The sequence below is a fragment of the Trematomus bernacchii genome, unplaced genomic scaffold (assembly GCF_902827165.1).
Source record: "Trematomus bernacchii unplaced genomic scaffold, fTreBer1.1, whole genome shotgun sequence".
Taxonomy (NCBI): Eukaryota; Metazoa; Chordata; class Actinopteri; order Perciformes; family Nototheniidae; genus Trematomus; species Trematomus bernacchii.
In genome coordinates this window covers 13,456,667-13,474,644 of record NW_022987803.1, presented here as the reverse complement: position 1 = coordinate 13,474,644, position 17,978 = coordinate 13,456,667, and the positions used below count along the sequence as shown (strand labels likewise).

General features: G+C 39.1%; 1 protein-coding gene across 1 annotated transcript; it reads left to right on the top strand.

Annotated features, from left to right (window-relative positions):
* The first annotated feature begins 298 nt into the window (after positions 1 to 298).
* On the top strand, positions 299 to 17,442 carry stum (stum, mechanosensory transduction mediator homolog). Its single transcript, XM_034150379.1, has 4 exons — positions 299 to 1,032; positions 8,955 to 9,137; positions 12,925 to 12,933; positions 15,069 to 17,442. Exons 1-4 carry the CDS (start codon positions 831 to 833, stop codon positions 15,101 to 15,103), a joined length of 429 nt encoding a protein of 142 aa, XP_034006270.1. The 5' UTR covers positions 299 to 830; the 3' UTR covers positions 15,104 to 17,442.
* The last annotated feature ends 536 nt before the right edge of the window (positions 17,443 to 17,978 follow it).

Genomic DNA, 17,978 nt, shown 5'->3' with positions numbered 1-17,978 from the left:
TTAAACACACGTCACTATGATCTAGCTTTAGAACACAAACATCCTTTTTATGTTCATCCTATATTTGATGTTGAATACATTAATGCCTTTAATTATTTATTACCACCCAGACGCATTGAATGACAGCTTGTTGAATGTTATCTCATTGAATGGTAACCTTATATTGGTGCACTGTTCCTTTAAATGGAGGGAGAGGATGGGTAGAGGGAGAAAAAGAGAGGGAGAGAGGAACAGAGATGTAGTAGAGAGAGGGGGGTTGAGAGTGCACTTTGTCTTTGTCTTGTAGAGGTGTGCGGGGTGATCGGGATTTGACCGATTCAAAAATAAATAAAGAAGGAAGTTCTGAGAAATTTACTGAAAAGAGCCGCAGATTTTTCAAGGATTTTTTCCCATATTTTTTTAAGGAGGATCTGTCTTTTCTGAAAAACATGTTGGACATGGACACAAATAGCAGATATCAGTGATCTCTGATGTTCACTTTTAAAGGACTTGAAAGAAGACAAGTCAACTGCCCAAAAGAGATTTTGGGACTTAAAAGCTCGACCAATCCAAAGGAAAATATACAGAATTCTATTTTTTTCCTCTGGAATAAAGTTGAACAAGTTTCTATGGAAATACATTTTTTTTTTCTGATCAGTTTACACTACTTTAGACAACCTGTTGATGCACCTCCCAATCAACGTTGATCAATTACAACTGCCTCTACTCAATCAAGGGGGAGCGTGACAAAGGGAAAATAATTTCAATCTTTTTGCAGAAATCTACCTGAAATCTACCTGAAATACAAACTATTTTCATTATTTAGACATAAAACACAAAGAAGGAGAGAAATGGCACAGAAAGAAGGAGGAAGGCGTGTCAAGACCGGGGACCATCTTGGGGCCAAAGCCATAGCAGGGGCCCCTACAGCAGGTGGAGGAGTGGTGGTGGAGGTCAGGGAGAAGAAAGGATCTCTGCGGGCAGCGATACCCACAATGCCCTTCCCTTTGGCCGTCATCTGTCTGTTTCTGAACACCTTCATACCGGGACTCGGTAAGCTGAGAATGACACTGCCGTCTTATCTCCATATGTCATTTGTTTTGAAATTGAGAAATTGCAGAAAAATAGGCAGAAGATTATGAAAAGACAGCAAGAGAGGCCCAGGGATGCCAGCCAATAACAAACTAGAAGGCAATCAGAGGGGAATATGCAACTATAAAAGCTTTGTGGAAAGTTTGGAAAATAAACTTGAACTGTCTCCAGCTTGCTTTCTAGTTGTTCCATTGCTCTGCTTTTTTCCTTCACACAGGCAGGGAGAGATGTGTGTGAAAATGGTAAAGAAAGGTGGCCAGGGACTCCATTCACACCCAGCGCTATAATAAGGGTGTCAGGAAAAAACAGTCTGCCGGGTGTTAATGCACACAGTAGTGCAATGTGGTGCAATTACTCTGGGTATGAAGCTTTTCCTTACGATGAGCAACATCATCACATCAGGTGGAGACATTATCACTGTAGACTCTTTGCGTTGTTATAATGGGTAGAAGTCCTGACGATGTAGTTTAAATATATGATATTAGATGCTTATTTGAGAAAAAATGTCAACTGTTTCAGGAAAAGTATACATAAAGTTATATAAACTGGGAATTATGGCATGTTTGTTGTCTGTTTTAGCTGTACAATGATACCCGAGATTCTTCCTGTAATTTGTGGTGGAAATAACAACACAGAATTGTATGTCTACAAAGGTAGAATGAAGAGCACTTGTGTTGTACAGTCTTTCTTTGGTTTTCATAAGCAGCTTGACACGCGTCCTTGAGACTGTCAAACTGTGCAAAAACGACACCTGTGTGTAGAGCTGCACGGTAAGTTTGAAAAATAAAAATCTATCATTGTGTAGTGGGGGAACAAGCCAAACAGTATGACAGAAATATGAAGGACTTTCTGGTGTTAAAGCACATGATTGAGAAACACATCTAATCCCAAGATAAGGTATTCTAAGAAAATCAGTTTACTGTACTGTTTCTGTGTATAGTAGGATAATGTAACATCCAGTAGCTAAAAAATACATGTTGGTACAGTATATAGTAATCACGTACAGTTAATACTCTATGTAAGTTAGACACAAACACATCTTTGTACATGTCATACACCATTCTGAATTAGTTCAGTGGATCATTTCAAAAGCAGCTGAATTTACTATAATAAAAATTCTTTAAGAAGGTAGCAGTTGATGAAATAAAAACAATCACAAAAATCTAAATTCAGGTTTTTTGTTCTCTGACTTACATTCACATTCAACAGTCTATTTGCCTTTCCACCATAAATATATCTAACCACTGACTGCTTAAAAAGATGTCACAAACAGCCGTAAGGGAAAACAACGTCAGCAAACACCATGACAAAATAATCAAATAGTTGCCCTGAAATGTTAATATTTTATACAGCCTCCCCACGTTTCTTTACAAAATGGTCCCAAACATGTATGTAGAGCATCAATGCAACACCTCATCTAGGTGTGTGTGTGTGTGTGTGCGTGTGTGTGTGTGTGTGTGTGTGTGTGTGTGTGTGTGTGTGTGTGTGTGTGTGTGTGTGTGTGTGTGTGTGTGTGTGTGTGTGTGTGTGTGTGTGTGTACTGTACAGTGTGAGTGTGTAGGTTGGCCTGAATGCCTTGACATTTCATTGAATAGCTGCAGCTAGTTGCCATGACGACGCTGACTGAAAACACAATGCTTGCGTGTGTTTGAGAGTGCATGAGTCAATGCTGTTTGGGTCTAATTGAGTTAGGGAAGAGGCTTCTTCAAAAATATTAACAATGTAAAATGACAAATAACGCAGGACACTTTTATAAAATAACAAACTGTAGCACCAGGCTCCTTGGTGTGTTATACCTTCTACTGAGACATAAGGGAAAGCTTTTTCCTGAGAAACATTGCTGGATCACTGCAAATAAAAATGGTTTCTGAAAATAATGACCAGATGGCATAATGTTGTGTGTAGGCTACTTGTTAACATTTGTCCACTGTCACACTTATTTGTTTTTGCAATATAAATTGTGTATATTTAATAGCCAACAACTAAGGCTAGCTAACCTTTCTCTTTCCAAGTTGAACAACATGTACTGTAAAACACCTAATGTTCACAAACTAAGGATTTTATTTATTATTTGTGAAATCTTTACCAAAAGGAAAGTATAACATTGTGACTCTTAAAGACAGTTTGTGATTTTAAGGCTATTACATCCATATACTCATTGTGGTTTTAAAGGTCCCCTTATACTTTTTTTCATCAATATATTATAGGTCTCAGATATATACAAAACATGTCTCTGAAGTGTTTGCCTCCAAACACCAAACAGATCATTGTAGCATCCCATAATCCCCTCTGTTTCAGCCCTGTTTCAAAAGAGCTGATTCTCTGTCTGTTACTTTAGATGAAAATAAGGAGCCACTCCCCACGCCCCTCTGATGCGGCTTTCACACCAGCGCTTTTCCCTTTCTAGCTCCGAGCTAGAGCTTTTCTGGTTCAGCTCCGGTTTTCCTTTTCTGCTCCCGCTCTGTTCACACCGCCCAGAGCTGCCTCTGCAGCCGGGGGGATGACAAAAAGTGAGAGAACTTTTTTTCCTGAAACTTCCAGAATCTCTTTACACAGAGGGGACACATGTTTATGTATACAAGACATGGAAAAGTGGATTTTGCATAATAGGTGACCTTTAAGAGAGCCAGTCTAGCTGCTTTTTCTTTAGTCTTTACACTAGGCTAACTGCTGCACTATTTTACATCAAAAGTATTAATAAAGAAACAGAAACAGAACTATAATCGTATAAAAAGGGGTGTGTCCTACTTGTCCAGTGTATTAATGCAACGCTACATTGATTTCGAGTCGTTGGGTCACATGACACTTGCTTAGAATCAGTATTGTGATTGCTGTCAGGCTTAATAATGGCTCTCTCCTGCAGGAATTGGAGGTAATTATGATTGATTTGCTGCTGCTTAGAAGTGAGAACATACCCAGTGATGCCAGGATGATTTAATGAACATCTCCAATATTACTGATGTTGGTACTAAGGGAGGAGTAGTTCTGATCATAGAGACCCTGCACAAGGAGGACCGTTTTTTATCAACTAATCAAGTAACAGTCCCTGGTACTTATTGGCAAAAGACTATAATTGTACATTTCGTCAGTTACACAGTTGTAATGTTATTGACAGATTCAAATGAACCATTTAAAATGTGCATTGTATTCCAGGCGGCACGTATCTTGCTTACGCTAAGGCTAAAAGTATTACTATAATACCTAATTTGGCTAGTTGTATCTTGTTTAAAGCAGGGCAGGTGAGAACTGTATTTTTTTCAGCAGCGCGTTTCCAATTTCAAGGGATTCCAATTGGAAATGTTATTCATTGTGTTATAGAGTTACTAATTAAACACTTGTATGGCAACCTACTGAGCAGTACGGCTATAATATGTTGATTATATTTTTTTGTAGCGCCTCAAAATACCCTGAAAAAGACTGCGTTGTTATGAAAATGTAATCCTTCTGGTCGAATAAAACTTGCTTTAAACGGCTTTATAATACATTTGTTTTTCTCTCCTTTTCCCTTTTACCTCTGTTTGTTCTCCTAAGTCTCTTTCTGTTTTACTGTCTTTCACACTCTTACACTCCATCATTAACCTCCCACACTAGCTGTGGGTGCTTCGCAGAGTTCTCTGTAATTATAGTCATTAGTCTGGGTAATATACACACACACACACATATACACACGCACACACACACACACACACATACACATATTCACAAACAGAATCTCCAACATGAGACATACAGGGAATCAAAGAGCTTTTCGCACATGTGGATTGTTGGATTTCTCAAACCGAGATGTACAAAGACATTGAATCCGCATATTTCTCATGCGTATAGCCCTTTAAGCTCGACGACGCCGTAACGGAAACGTAGAAACAGACCCCGCAAACGACAACGGGTCCAAAGGTGGATAGATCTGGGAACGGAGCGCTCTGGGGGGTCCAACGGGGCCGTGGGGTCGCCTATACGGTCATCCGTTTCATAGCCCCGCCTCTCCCCGCCTCTCCCCACCTCTTCCCACCTCTCCGCGTACCCCGCATCATTGCTGATGTGTTTCGTTAACAACAACAATGGCGGATCGCAGGGTTGCACCATTATTGTGGGTTGTGATAATGACGACTCACCCCCGCAAAAGTACACTGCACACTGAATTCAGATTATTTATCTTTATCTCGATATGGACATAAACGCGAGTGAAGTCTAATCTGACAGGACGGAGACACGCAGCTCCTCCGGCTGTGATGCAGCGGGAGCAAAACACACACTTCAAGTCAGATCACCACCCTTAGCTATTTTAATTACCTCTCAAACTACCTAAACTAGTTATAAATATGTTTATTTTTACTGTCGGGTTTACTTACTGGATCAGCTGCTGCATGAGGAAGCATGAAGATTTAAACTTTAACACACATTGACCGGCGAAAAACTCTGCGCGGTTCCCTCGGCCCCCACCGCGGAGAATAAACAGAAGTGCAGCCATGACAACCATTCTTCTTCGCTGCTTTTGTGGAGGAAGTTGCTGCTTTTTGTGGAGGAAGTTACAGCGCCACGTACAGGTTCGGCATATGTACTGCAGCTTTTCCAGCGGTTGGATGTAAACGGAGCCGTCTCGTGGAGCTTGACACAATCCGGTGTATATTGCGTGTGGGCGGAAGGTTTTTTGCGGTTGCGTTTGCGTTACTCCGATGCGTTTTGCCGTATGGGTTCCCGTGGAGCCGGGGCCTAAATAACCCTTTTTTATTGCAGTAGAGGGGTGTTCATTCTTTTTAGGTCACCTACAGTATTATGCAAAATCCATTTTCATGTCTTTTATACATAAACATGTGTCCCCTCTGTGTAAAGAGATTCTGAAAGTTTCAGGAAAAAAGATTGGCTCACTTTTTGTCCTGATCCATTTATATAAAAACCTGTCTGAAAATGAGCTGATCAGATTTTGGCCACTTTATGATGTCATAACGATTTTTTGGCTTGTGTAACCATTAGCCAATAACCAACCAAGGAAACCCCCACCCCCCACCTTATCACCTGAATCTCTTCCTAGAGCACCTTTGTGTTCTTTTTAACCAAATATCTCTCAGAGGGCGTGGGGAGTTGCTCCTTATTTTCATAAAGTACCAGACAGAGAATCAGCACTTTTGAAACAGGGCTGAAACAGAGGGGATTATGGGATGCTACAATGCATGATCTGTTTGGTATTTCAAGCCAAACACTTCAGATACATGTTTTGTATATATCTGAGACCTATAATATATTGATGAAAAACAGTATCATAGGGGACCTTTAAGTAGCGTTTTACCATTGGATTTATAATAATGGAAGACAATCATTATACATGTTAGCTGGCACAGCAAATGCCGGTTTCTTCCAACAGTAAAATAAAAAACCTACTGCTCAGTGAACACAACACACACAAGTGGTATCTGAAAAACATACCAGACTGCATAAATCCTATTTTATTGTACATGCCAAAGATGGAGGTGATGTGTAACCAATCAGCCACCAGCTTGCTGTCAATCATAGCTCATGTGTGGAGGTGGGCCGCTCCACCAGGAGCCAGAGCATCTGCTGGTGGGCGTGGCCCCCGCGACCTGAACATTTGTAGAATCTCATTTTAGCCCACTGTTACTCTTTTCATGAGATGCTTTGAAATGAGCGTTGGTTAAAAGCAAATGTCTTATTCATCTCTGCTTTTCCACATGTTGCCTTAAAAAAAAAAAAAAAAAAAACGTTTCCTGGGTTGCTTACTATTCTGGGATTGTGCTTGTACCAGAGTATGACTTTTTGGAAACCATTCCTAATAAGGCCATTGTAGGGCATGTGAAAGTAAATATTGAGGCGTACATCCAGATATGTCAGAGATTATGGGACAAACTGGTACGCCTGTGTTTCTATAGAAAGATTTATTATGACAGAGCCCTCAGTTTTTACTTTTCCTGATAACCAGTAGCTAATCAGAAAGAGAGATATGAACATGGAGACGCAGATGGAGGGGAAAAAAACAGTTATACACATAGAGAGAAAACTAACTGACTTCTACTGTACATGAGTTTGCTTGGACCTTTCGAGATGCAGCTGGCAGCCAACCATTCTTGCCCCTTGCTCTGATATTTGAATTCCTCAGATGTGACAAGAAATGTACATGGCAAAAAGAGAAGGGCCAAGGCCACGATGCACACAACGCCCACGAGGCATTTCCTGTGTGGCATTGAGTTGTTGCAGTATTTTGTTCAGTATTTGCAAAAGAGTACAAAAGGACTGCTGGGAGAAGGTCTAAATGTCAATGTAATCTGTTCTTGGCCTTAGTGACTCACAAATACTTAAAAAGCCAGTTAAGTGAAAATGTATTCAACAATTAATGCTCTTTAACTTTGAAGCAAGGCTGTTTGAAGTCCATGAATGTCCATTTAGAGTTTGAATCTAAACCTAAACCCATATACGAGCTCAGTAGACCTTCGGAATAAGACTTGGGTGTATCATTTGATGAAAAACGGGATACATTCTAAAAGACTCTGTAGATTAATTCAATTGTAGGTGAGAAAAGGGTACAGTAGTACATGTACATTTCTCAAAATGATTTAGTTCTGGATGACTTGCTGTTATTTATGACAGCACAAGTGTGCATGTGTTTGTATTATCTAAAAAAAAAACACATATTTAAGAATTTTCTAAACTGGACCCTGATGGCTAAAATTACTGGATGGCAAATGAATCCAAGGAACTGCCTTCAGGGGCCCTTCTCAGACTGGGGAGTAACAGAGTCAGGAAGTGTTGCTGCATTTAGGAGAATTTCCTGTCACGTCCCATTCACAAAAATGAATATGAATATCAGCTGGGCAGATACAGACGCTGCAATTTTGTCAATATTCAATATCAGGTAGACCCATGATACTGAGTAAAATGCATATTCTACATATACTGTATCCCGAGGGAATGTTGTCATGGAAACATCCTGTATGAAATAATTTGATTTGTGTGCACAGATACACTCACGTGCCTCCATGTGACACATGCACAGCACACACACACACAGTACTGTACAATGAGCGGAGCGGGGGAGGTCTCCATATAATAAGATAAGGAGTTATAATGGATTTCATTTGGGTGGACAAGGATTGTCCACAGAGATAATTCTGTTATCAGAGAAGTGGATGTTAGCATCGATGTGTCCGCATCTTTCTGTGCTCTTTTCCAAGACATAGATCCACTTTATATAATGCCACATTTACTCAGGGACACTGAATAGACGTTTGAGATTATATTGCTGTGTCAAGGCATTCACTCTGGGAAAAGGTTGTTTTTTTCCGCAAATGGAACACTGGTACTGTGACCCATGACATTTGTTTTTTAGAGAAACATCTAAACAAATAGATTAGTACATATCCATGGTGTCAGGACGAGGACAACACAAACATTGGTTTATGAAAGAAATGCGAAACTAATGACCTTCTCATCAGTCATTATGTCTCTCAATTCTTATACTTCATGTAGTAGGCTACATATCCTTGGGGATATGGCATGGGAACCTTGTACACAGTGTACATTTTTACTGGGTGGCTCAGATTGCACACAGCTGCTGTGCCCTAACCAGAAATCACAATTGCAGCTATTAGCAAGCTTAGCTAGCAACGGTGTTGTTTTCAGAATCAAATTGAGATACAGCTTTGGCGTTAGGTGCCAATTTGTTCATGTTTACACGCTAAACTGAGATGGCGGTAAAGATAGCCTGCAAAACATCAGCAAGTTAGCGGACTGAGGATAGCATTTAGCTCAAATTCCAATGGATTTGTCTGTCCTTTCAGTGACTGATGGACGATATTGTGTTTAAGTGTCGTTGCCTAAAAGAGAAAATGAACTTAGTTATTTGTGTACAATTCGTTTTTGTCTTTTCCCTACAGGTACCTTCATCTCAGCGTTCACAGTGCTGTGCGGAGCTCGCAGCGAGCTGGTCTCACAGCGAGGCGTTTGTTGTGTGTTTTGGCTGAACGTGGCAGCAGCCTTCATCCAGATACTGACAGCTGTTATCATGGTGGGATGGATCATGAGCATCTTCTGGGGAATGGACATGGTCATCCTGGCAAGTCAGTACTTATCCAGCTGTGTTTATCTTTCCATCTGACAGTCTTCTAAATCACCTCTGTTTTTGTATATTAATCTAATTTCCTTTCCTTTTGTTTGTCTGTCTTGCACATGACATGCAGTAGATGGAGTTTATCCAACAACACATTCTCACCCCCAACTCGTACTATAGTGACGTTATGTCAGGATCCCTTGGCGTCACTATCAAACACAGTGGGGGGCCCTTTAGCGTAAATGTTCAACTATCAGGGAGTCCCATTGACTTATAAGTCACACCAAACCGACAGAAAAGATGGACTTAACATGACCCAGTGGTCTAGTTAATAAAAAATATATTATCAAAAAAGATATTAAAATTAACTCTTATTTTGAAAATACAGCTTCCTGTGTTCGAATGAGCTGCTCCGACCCTCGGTCCTGACGGACTCCAAAAGTCCGACATTATACAATCAAACTAATAAATAAACACAAGGATAATTGTGTCTTATTGTTGACTTTTCCTTGTGTTTTTATTTTAATTTAGTTTTTTATATATATCTGTTGTAACTTATTGTCGTTTATTGTGATTGTAGTAATGTGTTTTTATTACATGTACAGCACTTTGGCTCGACCAAAAATCGCTTTTAAATGTGCTATATAAATAAAACCTGATTTGATTTGATTTGATTTGATTTGAGTAAATAACAGTGTGTGGTTTAGAAAATAATACAAAATTAGAAGGAAAAAACGATGAAACAATACAGATTTCAGTATTCTGAGCCCCATACTCTCCCCCTAACTGACGGCAACAAAAGTCCGACATTATACAATTAAAATAAAGAAGTAAAAATTATAAGTGTGGCTTGATATTGAGTAAGAAAAAGGTTGATAAACGCTGTGAAAATGGGTCTGCGGAGAGCATTTCTCCGCGATCCCAACTCGTCTATTACCAACGTTCAGGGAGCTCTATGCAAGTCAATGGGACTCCCTGATAGTAGAAAATTGACGCTAAAGGCCCCCCCACTGCGTTTGATAGTGAAGCCAAGGGATCCTGACATAACGTCACTATAGTACGAGTTGGGAGTGAGAATTGTCATGGTTTTGGATTTGTTGTTTTCATTTTCCACCTTTTTTATTTTGAAATGTTTTCCTCCTTGTGTCTTGTCTGGTCCTGCTTCCTGTGTTTGCCTTCCTGTCGTTAGTTTCCCTGGTGTGTCTGATTGTGTTCACCTGTTGCCCTTGAGTTTCTGCCTCCCCTGCCCAACTGTGGCCGTTTCTCAATCGCGAGGATGCTGGCTTGGTAGCACAGCCGAGCCGAGCATCTTGCTTCAGAAGCAAGGCAAGAATACTTCCTGGCATTCGGAAAACAAAGAGTGGAACAGGCTAGCAAGTGTGCAGGTGTGCGTCATATGAGAGGCCCCGCCTTACATCTTCCGCCACAGATTTGGGGAAATTGGTCCATGCGCAAAGCATTGTGTGGATTTTAAGGACGCGAAGTCTACCCATGTGCAGCCTCGAAATTTCCCCCAAACCAAGGACACGGCCTCGGTGGAATTCCAAGTATGCTGGAGATTGGAACAGTCCTTCGGCGGCACTCGATGACGTAACATCCTTGAAATATTGGCTTGGAAGCCAATATCCTCGCGATTGAGAAACGGCCCCTGTCTTGTCCTGTGATTACCCTTCTGTGTATTTAGTCTGGTCTTCCCCTGTGCTCCATGTCTGTTCGTCGTCGTTTCATATCCATGTTCCCTGCCTCGCCTATGCTAGTCTATGCTTGTCCATGTCTCCTGCCTGTTCCCGTCTGTAAGTTTGGTCCTGTCTGTCGTGCTCCCCGGTTTTGTTTTTGTTAATTAGTTTCTTGTTTTTCATGTCTTCGGCTTTTTTTAATAAAGCTCGCTTTTTGTTAACCAAACCTTTTTGTATATTTTAACTGCACTTGGGCCCTATTTTCCCGCAACCTTGACAAGAATGTGTTGTAACCAAACAACTAACAACTTCACAACCTGAACATCTAAATACCAAACTTCTGTGAAATCTGTGGTTGGAATCTGCTTTAATATTGGGGTCACACACAGGTCATGGTTAGTGTTAAGCCTGAAGGGATGTGGGAAGTTAGGAAATGAAACCATTTTTACTTTTTCCAATATGATATCTTAATATTGACATTTATTTTCATAAGTTGCTTTTAGAAAGATGATAAAAGTGTATGACTATATTGTTTTAGCTTTCAATAAATTGCTGAAAAAAACGCAATTGAGCAAAGCTAGTCTATCTTCGTCCAAAAACGATTAAACATAGTCAATGTCAGTGCAGTTGATTACATGTAAGAAAGAAAATCCTCAAAGATTGCAGTATTAACTCCTGTTTGAACATTTGCTGAAAACCATAGTATGCATCTAATGAGGAAACAACATAAATATGACCCAAAAGAACATAAAAAGACATGTTTTGCCAAAATGGGTTTACAATCATTCCGTACGACCACAATCTGGCTCAGTAAATATTGGTCATCATTGAAAGGGCAAAGACACCAAAGCTGTTAAATAGGGGCACCGATTTCAGCAGACTCTTTTATAAAAAATAGTATCCATTGTTTAAGCCAAATGTATTGTAGCCGCTGTGCACAACGCTAATTTGTTTAAAATGGCTCTATACTTTACTTACAGAATGAGCAATAATGTAAAGGGATGGGAGAGGCTGGGTAATTTGACCCCCTTCTCTGTCAGAAAGTAGTGTGATCACCTTAGGCTTTGATGTACGAACAAGCACACACACACACACAAAATCACACACACAAAGTGTAACTATTCTCTCTGCACTGAGGCATCCTTTGAATTACCACAGCGCTCTCTCCTTTGTGTGTGCATTTGTGTGGTAATTGCTGCCTGCGTGTGCAACCCAAAGTGCGGTGGTATGAACATTCATGGTAAAACCTGTGTGTGTGAGAGGTACAGTAATTGTGAGTGTGTGGGAGTGAGATTCCCCCCGTGGTGTTGCTCACTGCTCCAGACCGTTTTTTTAGGCCTCTGGGCAAACGTCTTATTCAATTGTTGCAGCCAAAAGATATTTACCCTGGTTAGCGCTCGCGGTTAACCTCGTATTAAATATTTATATTGAATATTAAAACCCATTTCCCTGTGAGCACTGAATGCTCGGTTCAAAATGTTGCTTCTTATTATTACTCAACAATTCATCACCACACTACAGTACATGTCTTTGTGTCTGGGATGCTCTTATCCTTCTTTAACTGTAATAATGCTGCATATTTATAAATTACTCCCTCCATGATGTCGCAAATTATCAATGCAATCTTTCTTTCTGTACGTCCATTTCTTCAAAAACCTCCTTTCTTCTACAGGGACCCTCTCTTCTCTCCCTCCCATCTTGATCATGGTTTCCTCTTCCTCCCACTGATCTCCCTCCTTCTCTATCTAATGATTGTTCCCATTTCATCCTTTCTCTCAGTAGTCCTCCCACTCTCTGCCCGCCCCCCGTCTCCCTCTCCACCTCAGTTTCTTCTTCAGTCTTCTTTTTTTCCGTCCCTGTCTCCCTGTTTTGTTCATTGATTCAGAAAACCAAAGATTGTGACTGCATGTGTTTTTATTTAATCATATATGCATCTTAAAGCAAGGTGAGCTTTTTGAAAGTTACTAGAATGCTCTGCAGGGATTGCTTCGTTTTTCTCCAAAAGGCATGTTTTAAGAGTAAACTTCAGAACACTTAGAAAGTATTAAACAATGAAACTCGTAGTTTTTATTCCTAACTGTCTCTTCTCTTTTTCTTTTTTTTTCTCCCTCTCCATGAAAGTTTCTGACGGTAGGTGATTTTTCTTTTTTTCCATCTCACTAACAGCGAGTTATTATACTTGCGTAGAAGCACGTCACAGAATGAATGAATAGTCAGTTTGGTCAATTTAACATTTGGAATAAGCCAAAACAAATAGGAGCATTTCCCAGGCTTACTTATAAAAACATTGATTCAGAACTTTCTCATGATCTTTCATCTTGGTGGAAAGGAATCACATATTATGTTTGGTATCTTAACAAGAATCTCATCTGCTAAAGCATTAAAGTTAATTATTGAACTTTGAAATAGTTGTACTACATGGTCTTCATCAGTGAATGGAGTTTGCTAAATGGTCATCGAGTTGGCTTTATGAAACCTTAGCTCTTAAAAGTACAGTAGTTCTCATCTGTGTTGGCATTAAAAAGGCTTCAAAGGACCCTGGAAATTAACCCTGACTCTCTGGTGATAAACACCATGTAATGTTTGGGAAAGCTAAAAGCCAACTGATCAAATTCAATCTGCTAGTAAAGGTGGGTGTGTTGCTAAAAAGCTACATAAATTAGCTAGTCAAGCCTTGACGTCCCATTCAAAGTCATTACTTTTTTTTCTTTATTGTTCAGGTTGCAGGTGGTCTAGATCAGTGTTTCTCAAACTTTTTCATACCAAGGACCACTTGACCAATAAAAAAACACTCGCGGACCACCTAACTCCGCAAATATCCAAAAACAGGCCTGCTTACCTTTCCAACAGTATAACAAACTACAGCCTAATGACAGCTTAACCTTCTCTGTATCGCCTCGTTCACACGTTAAATCAACAATACAAATACAACTACAGATTATATAAGCATTTCGTTCAAATGCGATTTAAAATGCTCAGGTTTTACACCTCTTATGAAATGTAGACTACATTTATTACGGAGTTTATGTCCAACAGACTCACAGATGGTAGGCTACTGAAAGATATGCAAAATACACCGCATTTAGTACGACACAAACCTCCGCTGTTGATTTTCAAAACAAAATACAGTAAAACTATGGTCGCAGGCCCAAGTTTAACTCTCTGAGGTCTAAGCCATTTTTCACATGTTAAGCTCGCGTGGGCTTTTTTTGTAAAAATGCTATTAAAACATGAACCTTGGTGACCATTGGGCTGGCCTGCATGGTCTGCCTACAAAACAAAAATAAAAAACCTTTATGCAGCCCCAACAACAGCCTCTGATCATCAACAGACTTCATGCAATGCTTCATCGGATGCATATATTAGATAATAATCTCTACTGTATCTCACTCCTAAAACATCTAAATCTACTTTCAGCATGGATACATGTTCATAAAAGACATCCATTGTTTGTTCTATATGCCTCTTGAAATCTAAAAAAAACCACATCGTTTTTCTAGAACAGATTACAAATCGCCTGAAAATGGTACAAACAAGTGGCAACATGTGTGACGAAGGTGTTGCGCTGGGCTAGATCATGCAATCGAAACTTAAGCTCGCTCCATTGCGGAGATATTCCCGCGAGAGTGTGGAAAACTTAAATGTATTTATTTATTTAAAATGTGAAATGTTACCAATAGACCCTCGCGGACCACACTTTGAGAAGCACTGGTCTAGATGATGATTTGACTTACACGTTAAACTTTTAAGCAAATATTTAAACTACCTCGAATTGATAGGAAATGTGATGTTTCTGTAACATTGCCAAGATTCATTTAGGGCTGTTATTTGGAGTTACTTTGTGTATACTTTTTTTTTTAACAATGTCGTCTTTAAAACACACACATCTTCTGTACAAGGTCTTGCAACACATGAGGTAAAGATGAATAGGATAGATTCCTTTCGATGTTCACATTTTCCAATCAATATATATTGGCCGTTGCCCCCAGAGGCTAGATGGTTGTGACTAAAAGCCGATGAGTTCTGAGATTGCTTGCCAGCCAATATTTGATAAACATTCATTCATAATGCTTCAACTTAGCTACCTCTTTGCTTTAACTTCTCTCAATTAAAAAGGGAATAGAGAAAGGCAAATAGTGTCAATGGTTCAAAGTACATTTAGTGTAGTTATCTTAAGCATTTTATAACCTCGTCACCAGGTATATAAAAGCCCGATTTCTTTCTACAAGCATTCAAAAAGCATTCCTCACTATTTTCTTCCTCAGGCTATAGAGACCAGGGTCTTCCTGAGGACGTCTGAGAGGTTGCTCTCACGTTTCCTGATGGATCACGTTGACCCCCCTCCCCCAATGCCTGAAGGTGACCTTTACCTTTGAGATGACCTGCAGCTGTCTGTCTTATAAATGCCGGAGAAGCAGAGGCATTCAAATAAATTAGCTACACGGAGGGAAAAAAAGAAGGAATGGTTCAGCTGACTGCTTCTGATTGCAAGCTGCTGATTGGTTAAGACCCATTTACATTTAATTGAAAGAGACAGGACGAGGAAAGATAAGCTGTGCAGTCGCAAGAAAAACAATGTGTTTATATTTTGTGCTTTCTGAATTCTGTCTTTTGATATTTTTTATTTGATCTGTTTGACATAAAACATAAATCTGTAAAAGTTAGAGACCAGACAATATGTTTCGTGCATAACAGGAAGAAAATAATGAAGGAGGAGGATGATGTGTTGGCATGACGGCGTGAGAAACTAAAGATACTTGTTTGATAAAGGATTTTTGATCAATGGAGGAAACACATCAACATGATTTAGCTCATAACAAGTGTTTCTAGAACCACCATTACCAATGCCTCGAATGGCGGCCAATCCACTTATTTCAGTGTAAGATGTCTGTGGATTTATTTGAAGGTTTTACTATCTTTAGACTTTAGCATTAGCCTCCTATGTGATTTAGTGGCCTTTCTTTGGTGATATTAACCCCATGTTGCTGCACTGTTTCACTTTGAGCTTCTCTAAACTCTTGAGGCTGACTTTCCTCTTAATTTGACAATCACTGAGCCTAAAATCAACAATTATTCAGGCAATCAATGTGAAGCAAAACATGGCGAGTATCAATGATATTTTAAATAAGATGGAGGAATTATTTGCAACCAGCCTATAATTATTGAAGCTACAATATTATTATAGCATGCCGACTCTCACTGCAGGTCACAAGATGGATGTTATCCTAAAAATTACAGGAATGTGTGCAAAATGATTAATTCAACCTATAATTATTTGATTAGAATTTCCATACCTCTTAAATGTGGAAACAAGTGTCAAAAGGATATTACACATTATTAGAACATAGAATCTAATTGAAAATATGCCACTCTGGAGAACTGACTCTGGAGAGCTACAGTATGTCTCACACATAACGACAAAGATAACATTATTAAAATGATGACTGAGGGCCTTTGTTTGAACAGTTATTTTTGACTTGTTCTATAAGGATCATCAGCCAGGATAGGTTAAGAGTTCACATACAGTAAGCAGTGCTAAACACTATTAAAGTATTTTTAATGTTATGTGTATATATATTAATGTTTAGGTGCAATATTGGAAATGGAGATTAGAGAATGGCCTCAGTACAATGTGTACAATTGTTAATTAGAAATGGCCAATTCTATCTCGTACAAGATTAAATGAAAATGTTGTAATATTGAACACAACTTGCCTTGGAACTATTGATCCAAACAAAGCCGTTCCCAGCAGCTTTCTCATGCACTGTACTATTGACTCACTTCCCTGAAAAATATCCAAAAGTATCAAAAGTCAAAGAGCCTTAAATGAAAAGGAATTAACCAGACAGTCTGAGCCGTAACACTAATGGAGAGTCAAAATCACTCTCAAGTGTGTTATCGGGAAGCTCAGTTAATGGGCTCCAACTGGGGCTTTTTGACTAAATGCTACTTACGGTACACCCTCTAAAACAGATTATTACTACCTTAAAATGGGACAAATTAAGCATGTCATGCAGCACATTTGTGGGAAGAAATACTTGTATTCATGGTTACTTTATTATGGTCGTGCCTTTATAGAAATCAAGCTTAATATGTATCACCTTGTTAATGTACCCTCTTCTTCTTTTGAATGATGTATCATTGATTTTCTTTGAATTCTCCTTGTATGTATCATCTTAGCTAAATGCCTTAGCATTTAGCCAATGTTTTTCTGATTATGTGTTGTAAAGTATTTGTATGTGAGACAGATGATGATGATGAAGTCCGTTATGGTGATGATGTTTAATGCCTTACAAATGACCAATGTTTTCCCAGAAGTTTTTCTGTAGCAGTGATGCTGGATATTATTTGCTTTGTGTGGGTTTGGGAGCAAGTTATACTGTAGATCTAATACCATTGTTATTGATACACTTTGTTTTAATGATGGTGATGTTGTGATAGCTTTTTCGATCGTAAATGAACATACTACATTACTATGTACAGTTTTCTGCATGCATAGTTTTGGTGTTAAGTCACTGTATAGAGTAACCTACACCACTTTTAGAATTTAGTTCGTAGCTTTATTCTGTGACTTTGCAGAATTGCTTTTATTTTAAGTAATTAAGGTGACTGATAAAAAAAATCTTGCAATTAAAAGTTTGGGTTCTTTATTATTATTAATGCCTGTGACTGAATTGTGCGTGTCTCATTTAAGATGTTTAATTTTAAAGTATTTATTAGCAGGATTTCATCCCCCCTGTGAAGCTGAGGAATTGTGTATTCATTGTATTGAATAGCAACATCATAAAGGCTTATCCCTGTAGGACTCAATACGCACAACGTTTTTTAATTAAATGGTGAATTCACATCTGACTCATGACTCATTAACATATCTCTCTGAATATATTCTGAGCTTGACATGAAAACTGTCAAAGCTGTGCTATGTTTGATATTAACCCTGCTACCAAATTTGCTCTAAATCCTTTGTTTGTTTGTTTTACATTACAGAAGCTAGAGTTATGTTAAATTGAGCGGAGAGCATTTGATTGCTTTTCTCAAGCAGCATTGAGGCAATCATCAATTCGATTTTCATTACCAAAACTACACTGATATTGTTCATATGACAATTAAGCCTTCAAATCTTTGAATACTAAACTGAAAATGAAAATGTAGGCCTAGTTTATACTCAAACAGTC